The following is a 20,103-nucleotide window of genomic DNA, read 5'->3' as shown; positions in this document are numbered from 1 at the left end:
GTAGCCCTTCACCCTAGCATGCTACTGACCAAATATCATCTCCCTGGGCAGTTTGGTTATTGAGAAGAAGTTGTTTAAAGTTTTTAACATATTTGACCCCTGTGACCTTGAAAATAGATGAAGGTCATTTATTTGAACAAACTTGGTAGCCCTTCATCCCAGTTTGCTTCTGGCCAAATATCATCACCCTAGGCCTTTCGGTTATTAAGAAGAAGTCGTTTAAAGTAAAATATTGACGCCGGACGACGGACGGACGGACGGACGGACGGATGGACGACGGACGCCGCACCATGGCATAAGCTCACTTGGCACTTCGTGCCAGGTGAGCTAAAAAACTGTTCAAATTCTAGTGTTTCAATTTTCTTAGATAATTGTTTTAGTAATGAAACAATTTTTAGACTTTTATTGCATAAACAATGCAGAATTTTTGTTTTTTAATATAAAATAAAACTGATATTTCAAATAAATTACACTTTTAATAATGAATAGTATTTTCTGATTAATTAACAACATAAAGATAATACATGTATTAGATAACCAGTTAACTGATTTAGAACACTCACTGATTGCCAGTTGCTTGATACATCATCCATGAGTGTACCATCCATTAATTTGTCAACAACATCTGTAAATAAAAGCATACATTACAATGGTAAACAAAGGTTTGCCAGGCGCATTATTAGGGAAGAAAAAACATCCACTGAAACCATCACAGTCTCATAAGTGAACTCTACTGACTGACCGTTGGGAAGGTATCACCATCAAATTACTGTACCTTACTGATACCAATGATTGCAGCAACAAAGCACTTCTATTTATAATTTTACACCAAAGACAACAGGTCTACAAGATATATATAATTATACTGTAATTTTTTAATAGACCTACTGATTTTTTTTTCAGTCAGACCTTGACTGAGAAAAATATCTAAGCTTGGGGTATACACATTTAGTGTTCAATAGAATGAAATTTAAGAAAATCGTTGTATGATAAAGTATGAAAAGAAATGTATCAGAGGACTTTTTTGCTATAAAACTACCTTTTTACTTAAAACTGAATCATACACATGATAGAAAATATTTCAAAAAACAACTTTGTTTATGAAGTAAATGCATGATTCCCGCAGTCAGACCTACAGTGTTCTCCAGGGCGATTGTCAATGAGTCTATGCCTTAAAGTTCAACCACTGCCACAGCATGAACACTGTAGAGTGAGAGTGCTTTATTGATGGAGAGGGAGACACCATGGTATCACCATTGTTAAGTGGCAGCGAGCAGTACCAGTTGAGATACTTATGCATTAACACTATTCGCTGAGAGAGCCTCATGGATTGCATTGAGACCTCACTCTTTCAGTGTCAAATTAGGCTGTATTATCAAACACAGAGGTGTGACAGTTAACACTGTCAGATGAGACAGTATACATACATATATCAGTTACTGATAGACACGTAGGCATTAGCTCCGTCAAGCAAGGCCTAGCATCACCGGTTCAGGCACCAATTAGCATTAACACTATCAAGTGAGTGTATTATTGATTGAGATAGGTCTTGCTTCATTAAGTGTCAAATGAAAATGCATTTTTTTAAACAATTTTTAAGGAATTATCATTGTCAGATAACAGAATACTACAGATTTAGACCTAGCTCACAAAATCTACACTATCAGGAGAAGCATTCCTGATTGAGACCTCACAAAATTAACACTGTCAAGAGGAGCATTCCTGAGTGAGACATCACAGAATTAACTCTGTCAGAGAGCTTTGCTGATGGAGACCTCACAGAATTAACTCTGTCAGAGAGCTTTGCTGATTGAGACCTCACAGAATTAACAGTCAGCGAGCTTTGCTGATTGAGACCTCACAGAATTAACTCTGTCAGAGATCTTTGCTGATTGAGACCTCACAGAATTAACACTGTCAGAGACCTTCGCTCATTGAGACCTCACAGAATTAACTCTGTCAGAGGGCTTTGCTGATTGAGACCTCACAGAATTAACACTGTAAGAGATCTTTGCTGATTGAGACCTCACAGAATTAACACTGTAAGAGAACATTGCTGATTGAGACCTCACAGAATTAACTCTGTCAGAGGGCTTTGCTGATTGAGACCTCACAGAATTAAAACTGTCAGAGGGCTTTGCTGATTGAGACCTCACAGAATTAACTCTGTCAGATAGCTTTGCTGATTGAGACCTCACAGAATTAACTCTGTCAGAGAGCTTTGCTGATTAAGACCTTATATTACAGAATTAACAATGTCAGGTGGAGCATTCCTGATTTAGTATCATTTAGACCTCACGGAATTAACACTTACCAAATTAAATTGCAGTAATGATTTAGATCGATGAAAGATCATTACTTAGTAAAGTAAGACACCATTAGCAATAACAGTAACACTGTCAAGTGAGAGTTCATTTCTATGAAGACATCATGGATTTAGCTGTCTAGCATATAACATATATATACTAGGGCACAATATATTGATAGACACATTATGGCAGTATCAATGTCTAATATATATATATAGATGAGCATATTTAATGAGTATTGCTTATTTAACCTATATATTTATTACTCATATCAATTTCTAAAGTATCAAACATGTTTTACCCCATGGAAAACCTGCTGGGAAGCACACATTGACAAATCCCTTGGCCATGCTGTTCAGAGTGGACATTCCACCATCAGAGTAGGACAGGTCATCTGCCTTATAGTTGACAGTAGTGGTCAGGGTTGCCCACGTGATGGTGCTGTTTTCATCTGCTGAATTACCAGTAGCGTCTGTCACTGTTGCCTGAGATATCGCAGGATCAGCAGTATGGCGACCTGTCACAATTATCACACACAGTGATAATACAAATATAACTGTTTTACCTATTAACTCCATTGTTCTTTTTTGCAAGAGATAAATACTAAAAAAAAAAAATCCTTTTGAAAGAACGTTTCTCTATGAATATTCTCCGAAGATTATTAGCTCCGTCAAAGGTAGATCAACAGACAATCGTCAGGACGCTGAGTCTATTTCTCCATCCATATCTGTATCAGTATTCTGTCACTGGTAAAGTTTGTTACAACAACCTTGGGTATCTATGCCTGGGTACCTGCAACAAACAGAAAAATCAATAAGATCAACCAACTTGCAAGCCAGTGAATATATATATATATACATGTGCAGTTAAATAATAAATAATCACAGTTCAAGGAATTTCCTTTGATGTGAATTCATATATTTGAATATTTCATTGTATATCATTCTTGCAATATGCTATATATTCAGAATTATCCTATCCTCTTGATGTGCTAGTTTCAGATCACCAGCTTGCCTGAACAGCCGAAACAGGCTACTTTCGTTCAACCAAAACTCGAAGCCGAGGTAGGGGAAGGGCTCTTGGACACTCTGAGGACATGCCCCATCCCTTAGGTGAAAATTAAAACCTACATTATGCAGGTCTCTGGTGGGATTTGGGGTATTTTTTAGTGATATTTTTATAATTCAATTGGTGTTTAGGCTTGATTCTATTTTATTTTTTGCACAATAAACTAAATTGCCTTACATAAGTCAAAAATAGATATTATAATAACTTTTCAATGTCTGTCTTCAAATAATATCCAGTGGACACAAAGTAAAATTGAAGCAATTCCAGCATGAATCAAAATCCCTGTTGCAGGTGTTAATTTAAGGGTAAATGATAAAATGACTCATTTGGCCAGTTGAATTTGATGCCAACAGGCCAAACCAGCCCATTATCAACTTTTTTAACATTAACATATATGCTATACTTTTTCTTTTCTGAAGTATTTTAATAGCCGATTATGTATTTGGATGTTCATTTACAAAGAAAAGTCATTAATTGTCTAGACCACAGGTGCTGGACACACCAATATACATGATATTAGTGTGTTCAACACCTGTTGCCTGGGCCAAAGAACTAATTGACCCTTCTAAATTGAAATGGCCAACATATATTAATCATTGGCCAGGGTCAGAAAGCAGTGGCTAAATCAATTCGTTTAACAGGTGAGGCAATGCAATCTCCTTCAGCGGACATGATATCCGTTTCCTCAAAAAACACATGCCATTTCAGTTTCAAAATTGTTCACAATCATCATGCCACTTTTTGTATACTAATGAAGTTGACGTCAGCCTCGTCCCAAAACATGCAGTGTTGGTTGGTTAAGCAAAAAAATGGCTGCCATTCCAGCCAATCACACCATGCACTGGTCTCGGCATGAGGTCAACCTCATTAATATACAAAAAAGTGGCACGATGACTGCGAAAAACTTTGAAACTCTGAAATGGTGCTTGTTTTTGAAGGAAACGGAGATCAGTCTGTGGAAGGAGAATACATTTTACATGCACATAGAAGGTTTATAAATAAAAAATGATCCATCTTTCCAACGGTACTAAGCATTTTTCTGTAGTTCAACTAGAAATGTTGTTTTTGATGCAAGAAATAATTTAGGTGGGGGTCGACTTTTTGGCATATATATCAGGGACGTAACCAGGCGTACGCACGGACGCACAGGCTTCCACCTATTTTTTTCAAGTATACTTTTAACAAGGATCACATCGTAGAACTGTATGTGATAAACTTTAACAACTCATATAATCCTGGACCCTCAGTGAATTCATTATCTCATTGATATTGTTTCTTTTATTGACTATTTAACGAAAATGTTCCTTGTTCATATGGAACTAATTATAATGCATTTGATAAAATATACTACAAGCCAAATATGAAAATGATAAGTATTTTATGTCTCAAACTGCACCAGAATGGGTTCAAGATTCAAAAAAAATCTCGGGGGGGGGGGGGGTACCCCCCCGGACAACCCCTCAAACTCAGAAGGGGGTGACCCCCTCCCGAACCCACCCCTTACTCGCGCTTGGTATGCTTCCACATACTCATAGTCCTGGTTACGTCCCTGTATATGATCATAATTAGGGTGTCATTTTTACCAAAAGTCGATCTAAACCCGTAAAACATGTAAAAATACTCTGAACACCTTAGTTTAGGTACAAATATAGCTGTAACAAATTCACAGGTCCCTGTATGTGTTACAGATGATCTGAAATACCTAGATCTGACAAAAAATATGTGTTTCCTGTAACATGTTGGAAAAATTTAGGGTAGGTACATGAAGGTAGGTAACACGTTTTATTTTTAAAGATAATTTAAACGAAACAAAACAAAAATTAGGATAAGTAGGATAACTAGAAACGCCAAATATGTTTTGTTTGGCCTTAGGTCGTCTGCATGGAATGCTAGTGGCACTCTGAACCGAAGTTTCATATTTCAGAAATTAAAGAATTAGAAAGTGTGCGTCAATTATAAATCAAATTCAAGATATCCATGTAACACATTTCGAGAAAAGTTTGTAAATGTACCCTGTCGTGCAAGATCAAAAATGTTCAGTCCGCTTCGGGTGCTGTTGCTGAGATGATCTCTGTAGTTTGCTGTACGCTTTAATCTTTTTCACAAAGGTGCTTAGAGACCATGACTAAACATGATTGCGCGGGAAATGTTTGAAATTCATTCGATTTCATTCAAGCAAATATTTGAAATTAACTTCAATTTCCTGTTAGGCAAACAAATTGGCAGGGAGCTTAGGCAAGTGTGTTTCTAAAAAGATAACAAAAGAAATGATGAAAATACGTCAAGTTCAGTAACATTGATCGTGTCCGTATCATCTTTACTAAAATAATTAAACTAGTATGCATGCACATGTATCTTTTTCAAAAATTTCTGGGGAGACCACCACAACTGCCTTGCAGATAAAGGTGGCAGGCTGGCCCCTCCAGCACCCTCCCCACTTGACTTTGTCGTTATTTTTTTTCAACAAAACAATACTGCTTGCGGAGTAAAATTTCTGATCATCTCTAAAGAATTCCGGCTCAATTAGCTGAAATATGCTCAAAATACAAGATTTGTAGCGGATACTGTCACAAGTTTATATAGTTGCAGGCGGGGCCATATATACCTGTAACCCCCTCGTCCCTCGGCCGAACCTCAGTTTCCCACATTGTTTCTTCATTCCTAGACTGAGTTGTCGAAATAAATTCAAAAGTCGACCCACTTCTTTCCGACAATCCTTAATCCGTCCGTGAAAGGTACAACTTTAAAACCCCTGATGAATTGTTTATAAATTGGTGATGTAATTAGTGTGATTAATGGCGGATCTAAAATTATCACGAAAACTTGAGGGGAGGCCAGTCTTGCATAACTTTGTTTAACTTCATTTAAATCCCTTTAAATTGGCAACCCTCTGTGTAATGTATTATACACCACACCCGTCTGATAATTGCCATTTAAAATAGACTTGTGTGTCACGACCTCACTACGGCTGGTTAATTTTTAATGAATCAATAAGTACACGATTAAACAATGCCCCAGTGTGTCACATACATATTTATTATTCCCCGGAGGTCGGATACACATGGATATGTTTTGTTGTATTCACAAACTAAATGGGTTATCTTTTACATGTACAACATTTTGTCCATTTAAATCGCACATCGTGGAGTATTGGTAGTGGGGAGAGGGGTAGGGAGAAGTCATTTTAAACAGTAGTACGTAGATGTAGTCAGCGAATAAAATGGTTTTGTAAAGCATTAGGAAAATATGAAATATTTCAGAAATTTTGTATTCTAGTTCGTTGTATTGTATGTAAGGCTCGTGAGTCGTTTCGGTTTGGTGTGTTAACTGTCAAAATGTTGCACTGTCGAACGATAGCGTTTACAAGGGTCAATTTATTTTCACTGGAAAATAGTTTCTATGTAGAAATTCAAGGTATGTTCTTCAGTGTTAAATGCATTACCCAGAGGAAGGCTCCCATCAAGTTCACTTTAATTTTTAGTAAATATGTCGAATTGCCAATATTTCGAGTGTTATAGCTACTAATATATTTGGTGTAACGATATAAAGACATTTATAAATGTATACATTTCCAAAATTGCATAAAGTTATTAAAAAAAACCTGGTACCTTGCATTTTTAATTAGACGCGTACACGGTATATGTCTAATTGAACGGGTTAGTGATTCGGGTACGAGGCAGCACGCCACTCTATCCTGTATAATGTGCTACACTACAGTCTACTAACTAGCATATACATTGGCTCACGAATGGCTCACCATTCAACGAGGTAATAATTATGTTCTTGATATGGCCATATTAGAAAAAAAAATCAATTCTTATTTATTTCGATAAGACCCAAAATTCTATTTGATTTACTTGTTTTGGCATTTTCTCGCCAATGGACATTAAAAAGCGAAAACTTTCCTGTTTAATTTGGCTTTCTGCGAAATAGTTCAAAAGTGGATTTTCCATAAAGGTTCCAGTTGCGTTATTTAGCTCAGGTCATATATCAAGACAGTGTCATCAGACAATGGGACCACTCAGTGACCATTTTGAAGTACACATACTTGTAAGTGCTACCTTACTGATATTTCATAACCTAAATACCTGAGAAAGAGAGAGAGCCAGAGAGACAGACAAAGAGACGTATACACAATATCTGGCTTTATACGTCTCTAATTCTATCAACGTAGCAGCGTAGCAGTTGTAACCGTTTAGCGTATAGTGTTTATCATTAATTTAATATGCATCCCATTTATTGAACATTAGAAGAAACACACCGATGGAACATTGTTATTCATACAATGTTTGACAATTTAGTACATAATTACATGTATACCAATGCAACTCATCATTAATTGGTAAAGATAGGAAATACATATTCAAATATCGGGTTGCTTCCTGAGAGATTTGTGTATATATACTTCATATATCAGATTGCACTCCTGGTGAATAGGCAGTCAACCTGCTGCCGAACAGTTCACAGTTTTGGCAATCAGGGTTTGTCAGCTGACTTAAAGTTTTATATGAAGACAACATAAAGAATTCCGATGGCCTCTGCTACAAATTTTTTGATCTCAGACTTTTAAGTTGCCATCCATAGGAACGCTCTTAATTAACCAAGAAAATAACATCTAGATAGAAAACCAAGGTCGGTTCCAAACGCTGATCCCAAGGATAAGTCTTTGGTCCACTTCTATTTAAATGAAAAATAGACTGTAATGATAATATTTTTATTCTAATTACTGATGTTTATTACGTATTTATGTTGTTTAGCGAACAAAACTCCACTCCACTTATAATGCATAACACTCCGGTCAAAAATTTCATCAATTTTGATCTTTCCAATTTTATAAATTTCTGTATGTACAGGATTTACAAAAAATAGTGAATCAATGATTCATCCTTGAGGTAGCCAGTCATTCTATATATATGAAAGAACACAATAAAATAAGGTCACATGTTGATATGCAGAGGATAATGTTAGAAAGAAAACCGGATCGCTGATATGACATACAACACATGGCGCGGTATAATGTATGGAGAAATAATGTATTGGATAATCGGTGTTTAGCTACATAAAATTAGCTGTCACCTCACTCAATCACCACGAGGATAATGACAGCCCAAAAGTATTTCAGCACGGACAATAACAATAATTTGATTATCGGGTATCTAATTTCCAGCTATTAAAACTACAGCTTTAGTAAGAATAAGTGCACGAGGTCACACTGATAATGTACAGAAAACACGTTTGTACGCGATAATGTGTAACTGTCCATATAGAAATATTTTCAAATGCGATTAAAATACCACTTTCGTTAATCTTACTGAAACAACTAGCTTAGTTCTAGGTAAAAATGAGAAAATTAGTTAGATATATCTTTCTTAATATCATAAATTTGAAATCTTCATAGGATGTGCGTACATGTACGTATGATTATAGACTTGTATTGTAATAAGCAATAAAGCTTAAGATCTATACTAGGTATCAAATAAACGTTATAGGTCTATGTCTAATCTAGGGTTGTAATACCACATTTTAGCCTAGGTCTAGTCTATGCTTGTACTACTGAGTTATAGGCCTAGATCTGTGTTTGCTTGTATTATTAAGTTATAGGTCTAAATCTATTTTTACTTGCATTACTGAGTTATAGGCCTAGATCTGTTTTTGCTTGTATTATTAAGTTATAGGCCTAGATCTATCTTTGCTTTGTATTACTAATTATAGGCCTTGATCTATCTAGACTTGTATCACTTAGTTATAGGCCTTGATCTAATATTGGTTTTTAATACTAAGTAAGAGGCCAACATCTAGTCTATGCTTATAATACCACGTTATTGGTCTAGGTTTGGCCGATGCTTATAATACCACGTTATAGGCCTTGATCTAGTCTACGTTTTTATACTTAGTTATAGGCCTGGGTTTACACTAAGCTATATGCCTAGATCTAGTCTAGGTTTGTAATGTACGTGTAACATAGTCGTTGGGCGCGGGTTATCTAGCTTAAGTTTGTAATACTCTATAAGTTTATAGGTTTTGGTCAACGTTAGGTTTGTAATAATACGTAACAGACTTAGTGTACTCTAGTTGTAACCGATTACCTACCCTCCTGACACGTTTCGGATATTTGAAACATAAGTGAAAACATGAGAAACAAAGATAAAAAAAATATCAGCGAGTTACATGATTTGGAGAGAGTTTTACGGGAGTACACTTAGCCAAAATGAATAATACGTATCGTACTTGTATGTTACCACGTCCCGGAGTTCGAGTTACGAATCTATCGATTTTCTTTATCCCCATTATAAAACTGCCCGTAACTCCTTTTTTGGCCGAATCACGCATCTGTCGTTTTTTTAAACTATAATTTCACAATAATTTGAAATATTATATGTATTCAAAACTGTCTTCCTTGATATCACTATGTAAGGGTTTTTACTAAGACTGTACTTCACAGGTACGTGGATCGTTTTTATTATTTGTAAAGAGAAGAAAAGGGGTGGTTCCCTCTGCTAAATACTTCCGTTGAGTGTAACTGACAAACGTAATGTTAATTCATGTACATGTACAATATGCAGCTACATGCATGTACGTGTCAGATGCTCACAGTTACGGGAATATGTATAGAGGAAATGAATGTTAGAAAGAACAGAAAAAAATAGAAGCTTTATGATCTCCAGCACAATGTGTCAGGCCAAAGAAGAAAAAAAATCACTATACAAATAACAGCATCGGCCTTATTTTATGCACATTATCATGTAACAATAAAAAAACAACTTTGTAATACTACATGGGTATATACATAAAATTGTTTGTATACAAATATACTCATTTTAATACATGTACCAGTTTACCTGTTTACCGCTTTTTAAGGAATCATCATGAAATTTTGTTAAAAAAATATTATTGTTCAGGGAAAGGGCTTGATATAAGTTGTAAAACTTGTGCCCAATTCCATCTATGTAAAAAAAGGCAATAAAATATGTTTAAAACAAAACCGCTTTTTAAAAAGAATTATAGGATATTAAAATTCCTAATATATTTTAAATGTTTTTGATATTTGAAATGTTCGAAAAAAATTGAAAACAAAGCTTGCTTCACAATTGTCTCAATTAATGAATATCTAAAACCCTCAATTTCAACTTCAGCTTTTTAGTAAAAAACATAAACTTCTTGATACAAATAGATTTTTTTATATTTCACTTGTTTTACTCGGGTCCTTTTTAAGGATATTATGAAAACTCCATAGATTTGATAATAGATACATAGATAAATGAATTAATAAATAAATAATAACACGGGAACCAGACAATGACAACATAAAATTGTAACATTACCAACGGTTTTCGCTCGCTTGGCACCGTATAATGATGGAGGAACAGTGGCACCGTATAATGATGGAGGAACAGTGGCACCGTATAATGACGGAGGAACAGTGGCACCGGAAGCTGCATACATCATCCACATGTAATCACGAACAATAGAAAAATAACCCAGGAGACAGGTGTGTCCACGTAGACCCCAATACACACTGTTACCTCTGTGTCCTGTCTTTGTGTCATCGATCAGCGGCCTAAACGTTATGTAGGTACTTTTACTTGTCAAAACTTGTAGAGTTGTATCTGATGTTACCTTCCACTTTACTTTGAAACTCGCAATTTAAAAATCACATTAATAAGTCCCAATAAAAATACAAATAAAGATAAGATCGCTTAAAGCTAACATTTCTAAGTATGGGCATTTAAACACCCCTGTTGGTACTTAAAGAAACTACTTAAAATGTTCAGGATGATTGTACCATGATTAAATCCGTCAGATTGTATACAACCTGCACAGCGACTATAGGACATAAACTGCTTATTCTGTGTAAATAAAATTAGTTTTTTTTTTATACAATTGACGCGTAATTACATAAACATTAATGGTTTAATGTATACCATTGCCAATACCAATACCAGTGCATTTACCAAATTATCACAAACAGCAGTCCAGAAAGGAGGTGCTTTCATGGAACACTCACTAACCGTTTAGACCAATTGAGTTAATTATTTCCGATTGAACTGTTGTAACAATACGTGAAGGGCTATCACGTTCTAAAATTACGACATGCAGTGAATTATATGCCGGTAGTTATTATGTAATGTAAGTATTTACCTATTGTATCGCTTATAAAATGAATTTCGTGTTTATTTTTTTAATTCATTTAACTATCAACCGTTTTTAACAGTTTGTGTACGTTTTTATTTGTAAGGACACACTTCCGTATTGGATAGTTAAATCTTTTCTAAAGATAATGTTTACATATAGTACAGTAAATTGTATTATTCGGGCTCATGAGCGAACCATTTTAGTGGAAATCTAAAGTTGCATTATTTTATTTTATTTAGTTACATTTTGTGGTGCAACATATCACAAAATAAACATGGCGATCAGTTGAAAGACGATTGCGCAATACATTTAATACGCATCCGTTATTCATTTTAAACAATGGAAGCCCGACCGGATTCGGCAATACACAATTTTATTGTTTTATAGATCTATATTTACTATATACTGATTTGATAATTTTTCATTTAATTTATATAATGGTATGTTGTGAAGGTTGATAATGTACAGAATTGGGCAGGTTTACGGGACGTTTATAGATCTAGAGTGTGTTTAGTCGACACCACACACAAACCATGACCAGGAGTGGCCTATATACGTACCACAATAAATTAACTGGATTGTCGTTGTTTAGGGGACAACAATGTAAACAATCGGGCTAATAAAATAGTGACAATGACAGGGTTCAAGTTTGATTAAAGGAACATAATCCGCAGTTTGAAAGTTTGTATAAAGACTTTTTTTAAACATTTATCACGAGGAATTTGCATACATGTAACACGGCTATACTATTTAACAAATTGGAACAGATTTTTTTTTTTCATATTTATTCATTTTATCATTTAAAAAGGAAAAATGTTTTACATATGGCAAACTATCTGAGAACGAGTAACAGAACTAAAGTAGACTGTATCCCATTTTATAAAGTTTAAACAATTGAGATTTGTACATGTACTTTCTGTTCTCGTACCATCGTGATCAGTTTAATGCCGATTATTACATATTTACTCATTAAACTTGTGTCTTTTGTCTTATAAATGCGACATGACAATGCCATGACGTCATGGCTGTTGTATGAATCATGTCACCACACGAAATCCGCAAAACTAGTGAACAAATTTGTGTGTTACAAATTGAATAAACAGTTTAATATTGGAACAGGTATGAGTGCAAATCGGTTATACCTTATAAAATGAAGTCCCTTAAGGCTTTATATTAAACATAGGTGTAACCGATTTGGGTTTATACCGACATGTATGTTAAGATAAGTATTTTAATACCACACTTTTACAGTTATACGTTATCGAAATATAATAATGCCATGACATCTTATGTGTCTATACAATTTATCGTCGTTGCAAATGATATCCCTGAAATAGCTCAACGTCACCTAAATGTTTGTTTACCATTATCATTGTCTCGTGTTATTCGAGGCGCGGGAGAAATGTGTATAGGACACTGATCGAATTGCGATTCATGGCCCTATGAACGCACTTCATTTTGGTTGTGTTTTTATGTAATTTAATTAAATCTTATCTGTTATAGCTTTTTTTCGGCACTTCGCTTAAATATCAAATGTGCATCGACATGTACACCTATAAATCTGCCATTTATCTATTTATGTCCCGGGATAATTAACTAGATTCTGACTGATTACCTATATATGACGACTTCATTGATTTTTCTTGTCTGTGCTTAGCAAAAGTGTCATGATTATATAGAATCGGCCAATTACATCTCCAAACTAATCTTTCGCGGAATATATGAATATATGACTGTTTTGTGTAGGGTTGTCAACAACATAAAAAGTTGATATATCATTTAGCATATAAACACCATTACACTTCCGAATTTGATATTCTATGAAAAAAATCGTTATGATCATTGAAGCAGGGAATGAATATGATAAAATATTCCCGTTGCGTTTGAATTCATGATCGAACATGCTTTTCCAGAATAACACTAATCATAGATCCGGTCGTCGAAAGATTTTAGATAATTTCACAATTATTTGTGTTTGTTTATATATGTGGTTATCAACAACTGATACTCACGCCGCGATGTAGGTAAAACGTTTACTAATATATACATGTACATTCACAAATACTACACATAACTATAGAACATTCAAAACCCGCTATTAGATTATATTTATCTATTATATCGGGATTCAAAAATAATACATGTAGAGAACATACACTTTATAGCAGAGCACGTACTCGCAACTCCATGTAGGATTCCACTACATGTCAAAAGATGCAACTATTTTTGGCCTCCTGCACAATCGGAACTTCTGTTAATTTGAAGTTGAAGAGACCAATATTGATCCCTTCTTTTCCCCTTTAAACACTTGGAATCTGTCTTTTCTCTCTCCCGTTTTCTTATGATCTTATATGTATGATGTTTTGGAGGAAAAACTATATAGATCAGGGAAGGCAAATTATAAATGTCCTTTTAGGGTACTTTTAGATGTCATGGAGGGAAACTTACAGATGTCATGGAGGGAAACTTACAGATGTCATCGAGGGAAACTTACAGATGTCATGGAGGGGAACATATAGATGTAATGAAGGAAAACATATAGATGTCATGGAGTGAAACATATACATGTCACAGAGGGGAACATATACATGTCACAGAGGGGAACATATAAATGTCACAGAGGGGAACATATAGATGTCATGGAAGGAAATAAATAGATGTCATGGAAGGTAAACGTATAAATGTCATGGAGGGGAACTAAAACATGTAACGGTAGGGAACATAGAGATGTCATGGAGGGGAACGTATAGATGTCATGGAAGAAAACGAATAATCTTCATGGAGGTAAACGTTAAGATGTCAAGGAGGGTACATGTAACATATAGATGCCATGGAGGGAAACGTATAAATGTCATGGAGGGAAACGTATAAATGTCATGGAGGGAAATAGATGTCATGGAGGGGAACTTATATATGTCATGGAAGGGGTACATATAAATGTCGTGAAGGGAACATATAGATGTCATGGAGGGAAACCTATAAATGTCGTGAAGGGAACATATAGATGTCACGGAGGGAAACCTATAAATGTCGTGAAGGGAACATATAAATGTCACGGAGGGAAACCTATAAATGTCATGAAGGGAACATATATATGCCAGAGAAGGGAAGCGTATAGATTTCATGGAGGGGAACAGATATATGTCATGGAGGGGAACATATATATGTCATGGAGGCCAACATATAGATGACATGAAGGGGAACATATAGATGTTATGGAGGGAAACCTATAAGTGTCATGAAGGGAAGATATAGAGGTCACGGAGGGAAACTTATACATGCCATGGAGGGGAACCTAACACATATCTACAGTTGTACATATTCCCCCTCTGAATTACAACTCCAGATAGATAGATATAAACGTATCCCTTCTCTAAATGACATCACCAGATATATATCTATATAAACGTATTCCCTCTCTATATGACATCAACAGATATCTATATATACCTAATAGTCTCTAAATGACATCACCAGATATCTATATAAACGTATTTCCCCTCTTAATGACATCACCAGATATCTATATATACGTAATAGTCTCTAAATGACATCACCAGATATCTTTATAAACGTATTCCCCCCTCTTAATGACATCACCAGATATCTATATAAACGTATTCCCTCGCTATATGACATCACCAGATATCTATATAAACGTATTCCCTCGCTATATGACATCACCAGATATCTTTATAAACGTATACCCTCGCTATATGACATCACCAGATATCTATATATACGGAATAGTCTCTAACAGACATCACTAGATATCTATATAAACGTATTCCCCCTCTTTATGACATCACCAGATATCTATATAAACGTATTCCCTCGCTATATGACATCACCAGATATCTATATAAACGTATTCCCTCGCTATATGACATCACCAGATATCTTTATAAACGTATACCCTCGCTATATGACATCACCAGATATCTATATATACGGAATAGTCTCTAACAGACATCACTAGATATCTATATAAACGTATTCCCCCTCTTTATGACATCACCAGATATCTATATAAACGTATTCCCTCGCTATATGACATCACCAGATATCTATATAAACGTATTCCCTCGCTATATGACATCACCAGATATCTTTATAAACGTATACCCTCGCTATATGACATCACCAGATATCTATATATACGGAATAGTCTCTAACAGACATCACTAGATATCTATATAAACGTATTCCCCCTCTTTATGACATCACCAGATATCTATATAAACGTATTCCCCCTCTAAATGACATCATCATATATCTTTATATACGTAATCGTCTCTAAGTGACGTCACTAGATATCTATATAAACGTATTCCCTCGCTATATGACATCATCAGATATCTATATATACGTAATAGTCTCTATATGACATCACCAGATATCTATATAAACGTATTCCCCCTCTAAATGACATCATCATATATCTTTATATACGTAATCGTCTCTAAGTGACGTCACTAGATATCTATATAAACGTATTCCCTCGCTATATGACATCACTAGATATCTATATAAACGTATCCCCCCTCTAAATGACATCACCAGATATCTATATAAGACGTATTCCCTCCTCTAAATGACTTCACCAGATATCTATATACCATACGATGTCTGCCATTGAACCATTGTTTCTTCCACTCATCATTATAAATGATACACGGAATATATATGTGTAGCTATAGGTGTACTCACCACATCCTTCATATCCCAAACAGAGCGTACTGGTTTGTACAGAAATGAGATTTTTTGGGGAAAAAATATGTTCCAGTAATGTTTTTCCCTGTTGTGTATGACCAGGAACAATAAATCGTCCGTTTATGTTTATGCTGTCTTCATCGACCGTGTGTGGTTTTTACGCAGAAAGTCGACATTTCTGTATGATATGTGCGCTAATCGATACTATATACGACTCACCTGTAATCAATGTACGTCATTCTGGATCTCCATCGCTATCCTACCTGTGTGTGGGGAGGGATGATTTACATTCTGACCGCACAATTCACATTATAATCCCAGTCAAAACAAATATGTCCAGTAAATACCAGCAGTGTATCGTGTGCGTAAAGTGGATGTGCCGTTAGTGTTACATCTATGGACGCACTGCATTGTTCCGGGTAGATTGTAATTCACAGTTGACTGACTCTACGTATGGACACAATGCGTTCTTACCTGTCTATACATATACTTAGACATCAGAGGGCAGGTGTATTGTAGTCTTTTACATGTAGTCTAATATACATATACTTAGGCATCAGAGGGCAGGTGCATTCTATTATATATATATATACTAATGCATCAGAGGGCAGGTGTATCGCAGCCGTTTACATGTAGTCTAATATATATATAGATATTGGCATCAGAGGACAGCTGTATTGTTGTTTTATATATGTAGTCTACTCTATATTTACTTTGACATAAGAGGGCAGGTGTATCGTAGCCTTATATATGTACTCTACTTTATATTTACTTTGGCATCAGAGGACAGCTGTATTGTTGTTTTATATATGTAGTCTACTCTATATATACTTTGGCATCCGAGGGCAGGTGTATCGTAGCCTTATATTTGTACTCTACTTTATATTTACTTTGGTATCAGAGGACAGCTGTATTGTTGTTTTATACATCTATGCTACTCTATATTTACTTTGGCATCAGAGGGCAGGTGTATTGTAGTCTTATATATGTAGTCTCCTCTATATATACTTTGGCATCAGAGGGCAGGTGTATTGTAGTCTTATACATGTAATTTACTCTATATTTACTTTGGCATCAGAGGACAGCTGTATTGTTGTTTTATACATGTATTCTACTCTATATATACTTTGGCATCAGAGGGCAGGTGTATTGTAGTCTTATATATGTAGTCTACTCTATATATACTTTGGCATCAGAGGGCAGGTGTATTGTAGTCTTATATATGTAGTCTACTCTATATATACTTTGGCATCAGAGGGCAGGTGTATTGTAGTCTTATATATGTAGTCTACTCTATATATACTTTGGCATCAGAGGGCAGGTGTATTGTAGTCTTATATATGTAGTCTACTCTATATATACTTTGGCATCAGAGGGCAGGTGTATTGTAGTCTTATATATGTAGTCTACTCTATATATACTTTGGCATCAGAGGGCAGGTGTATTGTAGTCTTATATATGTAGTCTACTCTATATATACTTTGGCATCAGAGGGCAGGTGTATTGTAGTCTTATATATGTAGTCTACTCTATATATACTTTGGCATCAGAGGGCAGGTGTATCGTAGCCTTATATATGTAGTCTACTCTATATATACTTTGGCATCAGAGGGCAGGTGTATCGTAGCCTTATATATGTAGTCTACTCTATATATACTTTGGCATCAGAGGGCAGGTGTATCGTAGCCTTATATATGTAGTCTACTCTATATATACTTTGGCATCAGAGGGCAGGTGTATCGTAGCCTTATATATGTAGTCTACTCTATATATACTTTGGCATCAGAGGGCAGGTGTATCGTAGCCTTATATATGTAGTCTACTTTATATATACTTTGGCATCAGAGGGCAGGTATATTTTAGTCTTATACATGTAATCTACTCTATATTTACTTTGGCATCAGAGGACAGCTGTATTGTTGTTTTATACATGTATGCTACTCTATATTTCCTTTGGCATCAGAGGGCAGGTGTATTGTAGGCTTATATATGTACTCTACTTTATATATACTTTGGCTTCAGAGGGCAGGTGTATTGTAGTCTTTTACATGTAGTCTAATATACATATACTTAGGCATCAGAGGGCATGTGCATTCTATTATATATAAATATACTAATGCATCAGAGGGCAGGTGTATTGTAGGCTTATATATGTACTCTACTTTATATATACTTTGGCATTAGAGGGCATGTGTATTGTAGTCTTATATATGTACTCTACTTTATATATACTTTGGCATCAGAGGGCAGGTGTATTTTAGTCTTATATATGTAGTCTTCTCTATATATACTTTGGCATAAGAGGGCAGGTGTATTGTATTCTTTTACATGTAGTCTAATATACATATACTTAGGCATCAGAGGGCATGTGCATTCTATTATATATAAATATACTAATGCATCAGAGGGCAGGTGTATTGTAGTCTTATATATGTAGTCTACTCTATATATACTTTGGCATCAGAGGGCAGGTGTATTGTAGTCTTCTATATGTACTTTACTTTATATATACTTTGGCATCAGAGGGCAGGTGTATTGTAGTCTTATACATGTAATCTACTCTATATATGCTTTGGCATCAGAGGGCAGGTGTATTGTAGTCTTATACATGTAATCTACTCTATATATGCTTTGGCATCAGAGGGCAGGTGTATTGTAGTCTTATACATGTAATCTACTCTATATATGCTTTGGCATCAGAGGGCAGGTGTATTGTAGTCTTATATATGTACTCTACTTCATAAACGTACATGTAGTACTGTACGCCTACCTACAAATACTCAGGCAACGGAGGGCAGGTGTATCATTGTCTTTTCCTCTACTATATAAACGTAGTACTAAAACAGTACCTAGTAAATTCAAAATTTAGTGTAGTATTCTATTTATTTCCATGAGTTGGTATTGTCAACCTGCTGCTAACTGCACAAACATATCGGTGTACAGATCTAGATGTACTATTAGTCTTTACTCGTCACCTAGCTAGTACATGTAGCATAATTGACTTTTAAGGTGAGCGCATTTTGTATCCCCCCCTGACAGTTAATTTCATTTATTTTGAATGGTTAGACGTGCTTAGCATACCCATCAATGAATTGCAATAATCCTTCCTGTAAATTATGTTAATTTGATAAGCTTCCTTTGTAGACTTTATATTTCCCAGTGGAACACATAAATGTTGATAATTACCGTGCGGCCGGCTTAATGACTCAAATAGAAACTTTTAATGATATATGAAGCAAACGAAGGACATTATATTTTTGACATAAAATGTGATACCTTTAGTGTACCTGCATGCGAGCCAATATCAATGAGAATATTTACCCCATGCTTCTGTCAAGTATTGTGGCACAGGTGTGCCCAGGTATGGGCGTGGTTAAGTAATTAAAGCTCACATACAATGCTATTTCACAGCCTGATATAATCAGGGGTAAGTCACATAACCCGACGATATTTGTGTAATCCGGTAGTCTGTAGCAGTGTTTTATACCTCAGTACGAGGAAGGATTAATATTTAATGTCAAGCTCAAACGTGTGCTGAATCTAGCAAGGAAAACAAACTAGAAACGACGTAAACAACAAATTAGACATCGAAAACTAGAATATATATGAGTGCAAACAAATGAAAAAGATGCAATTTTATGTTTGGAATTTCTATACATTTAATCGTCAATATAAAAATAACGTCACTAATGTTAGTCTCTTTACATCAGGCTAACTAATCAACAGACATGTACAGAATCACGTACGGTTCTCGTAGTTTTGTGAGTATATATTCACAAAGCTCTGTGATTGTGTACTTTCTGAGTTGTAATTCACAATTCCCATGTAATGGTATGTATACTAATTCATATGTTCCTTTAATAACCTCCAGTGTCGTAAT

General features: G+C 35.3%; 1 protein-coding gene across 9 annotated transcripts in view; it reads right to left on the bottom strand.

The window, feature by feature from the left end:
• LOC110449776 (prominin-1-A-like) overlaps positions 1-16,792 on the bottom strand; it is a 57,330-nt gene extending 40,538 nt beyond the window's left edge. For 4 of the 9 annotated variants that reach the window (XR_002462900.1, XR_002462901.1, XM_021496851.1 and 1 more), the window contains exons 1-3: positions 16,443-16,691; positions 2,611-3,101; positions 564-625 (exon numbers count right to left, since the gene is read on the bottom strand). Coding sequence is in view for 7 of the 9 variants with exons in the window: in XM_021496851.1 (XP_021352526.1) it covers positions 564-625; positions 2,611-2,887 (339 nt within the window). In the remaining 2 variants the exon portion in view is untranslated. The other 5 variants (XM_021496849.1, XM_021496850.1, XM_021496847.1 and 2 more) reach the window with 5 other exon arrangements.
• Positions 16,793-20,103: the final 3,311 nt, after the last annotated feature.

The sequence above is a fragment of the Mizuhopecten yessoensis genome, unplaced genomic scaffold (assembly GCF_002113885.1).
Source record: "Mizuhopecten yessoensis strain PY_sf001 unplaced genomic scaffold, ASM211388v2 scaffold4819, whole genome shotgun sequence".
Classification (NCBI taxonomy): Eukaryota; Metazoa; Mollusca; class Bivalvia; order Pectinida; family Pectinidae; genus Mizuhopecten; species Mizuhopecten yessoensis.
The sequence above is the reverse complement of the archived record's forward strand: the minus strand, read 5'-3'. Positions and strand labels throughout refer to the sequence as shown.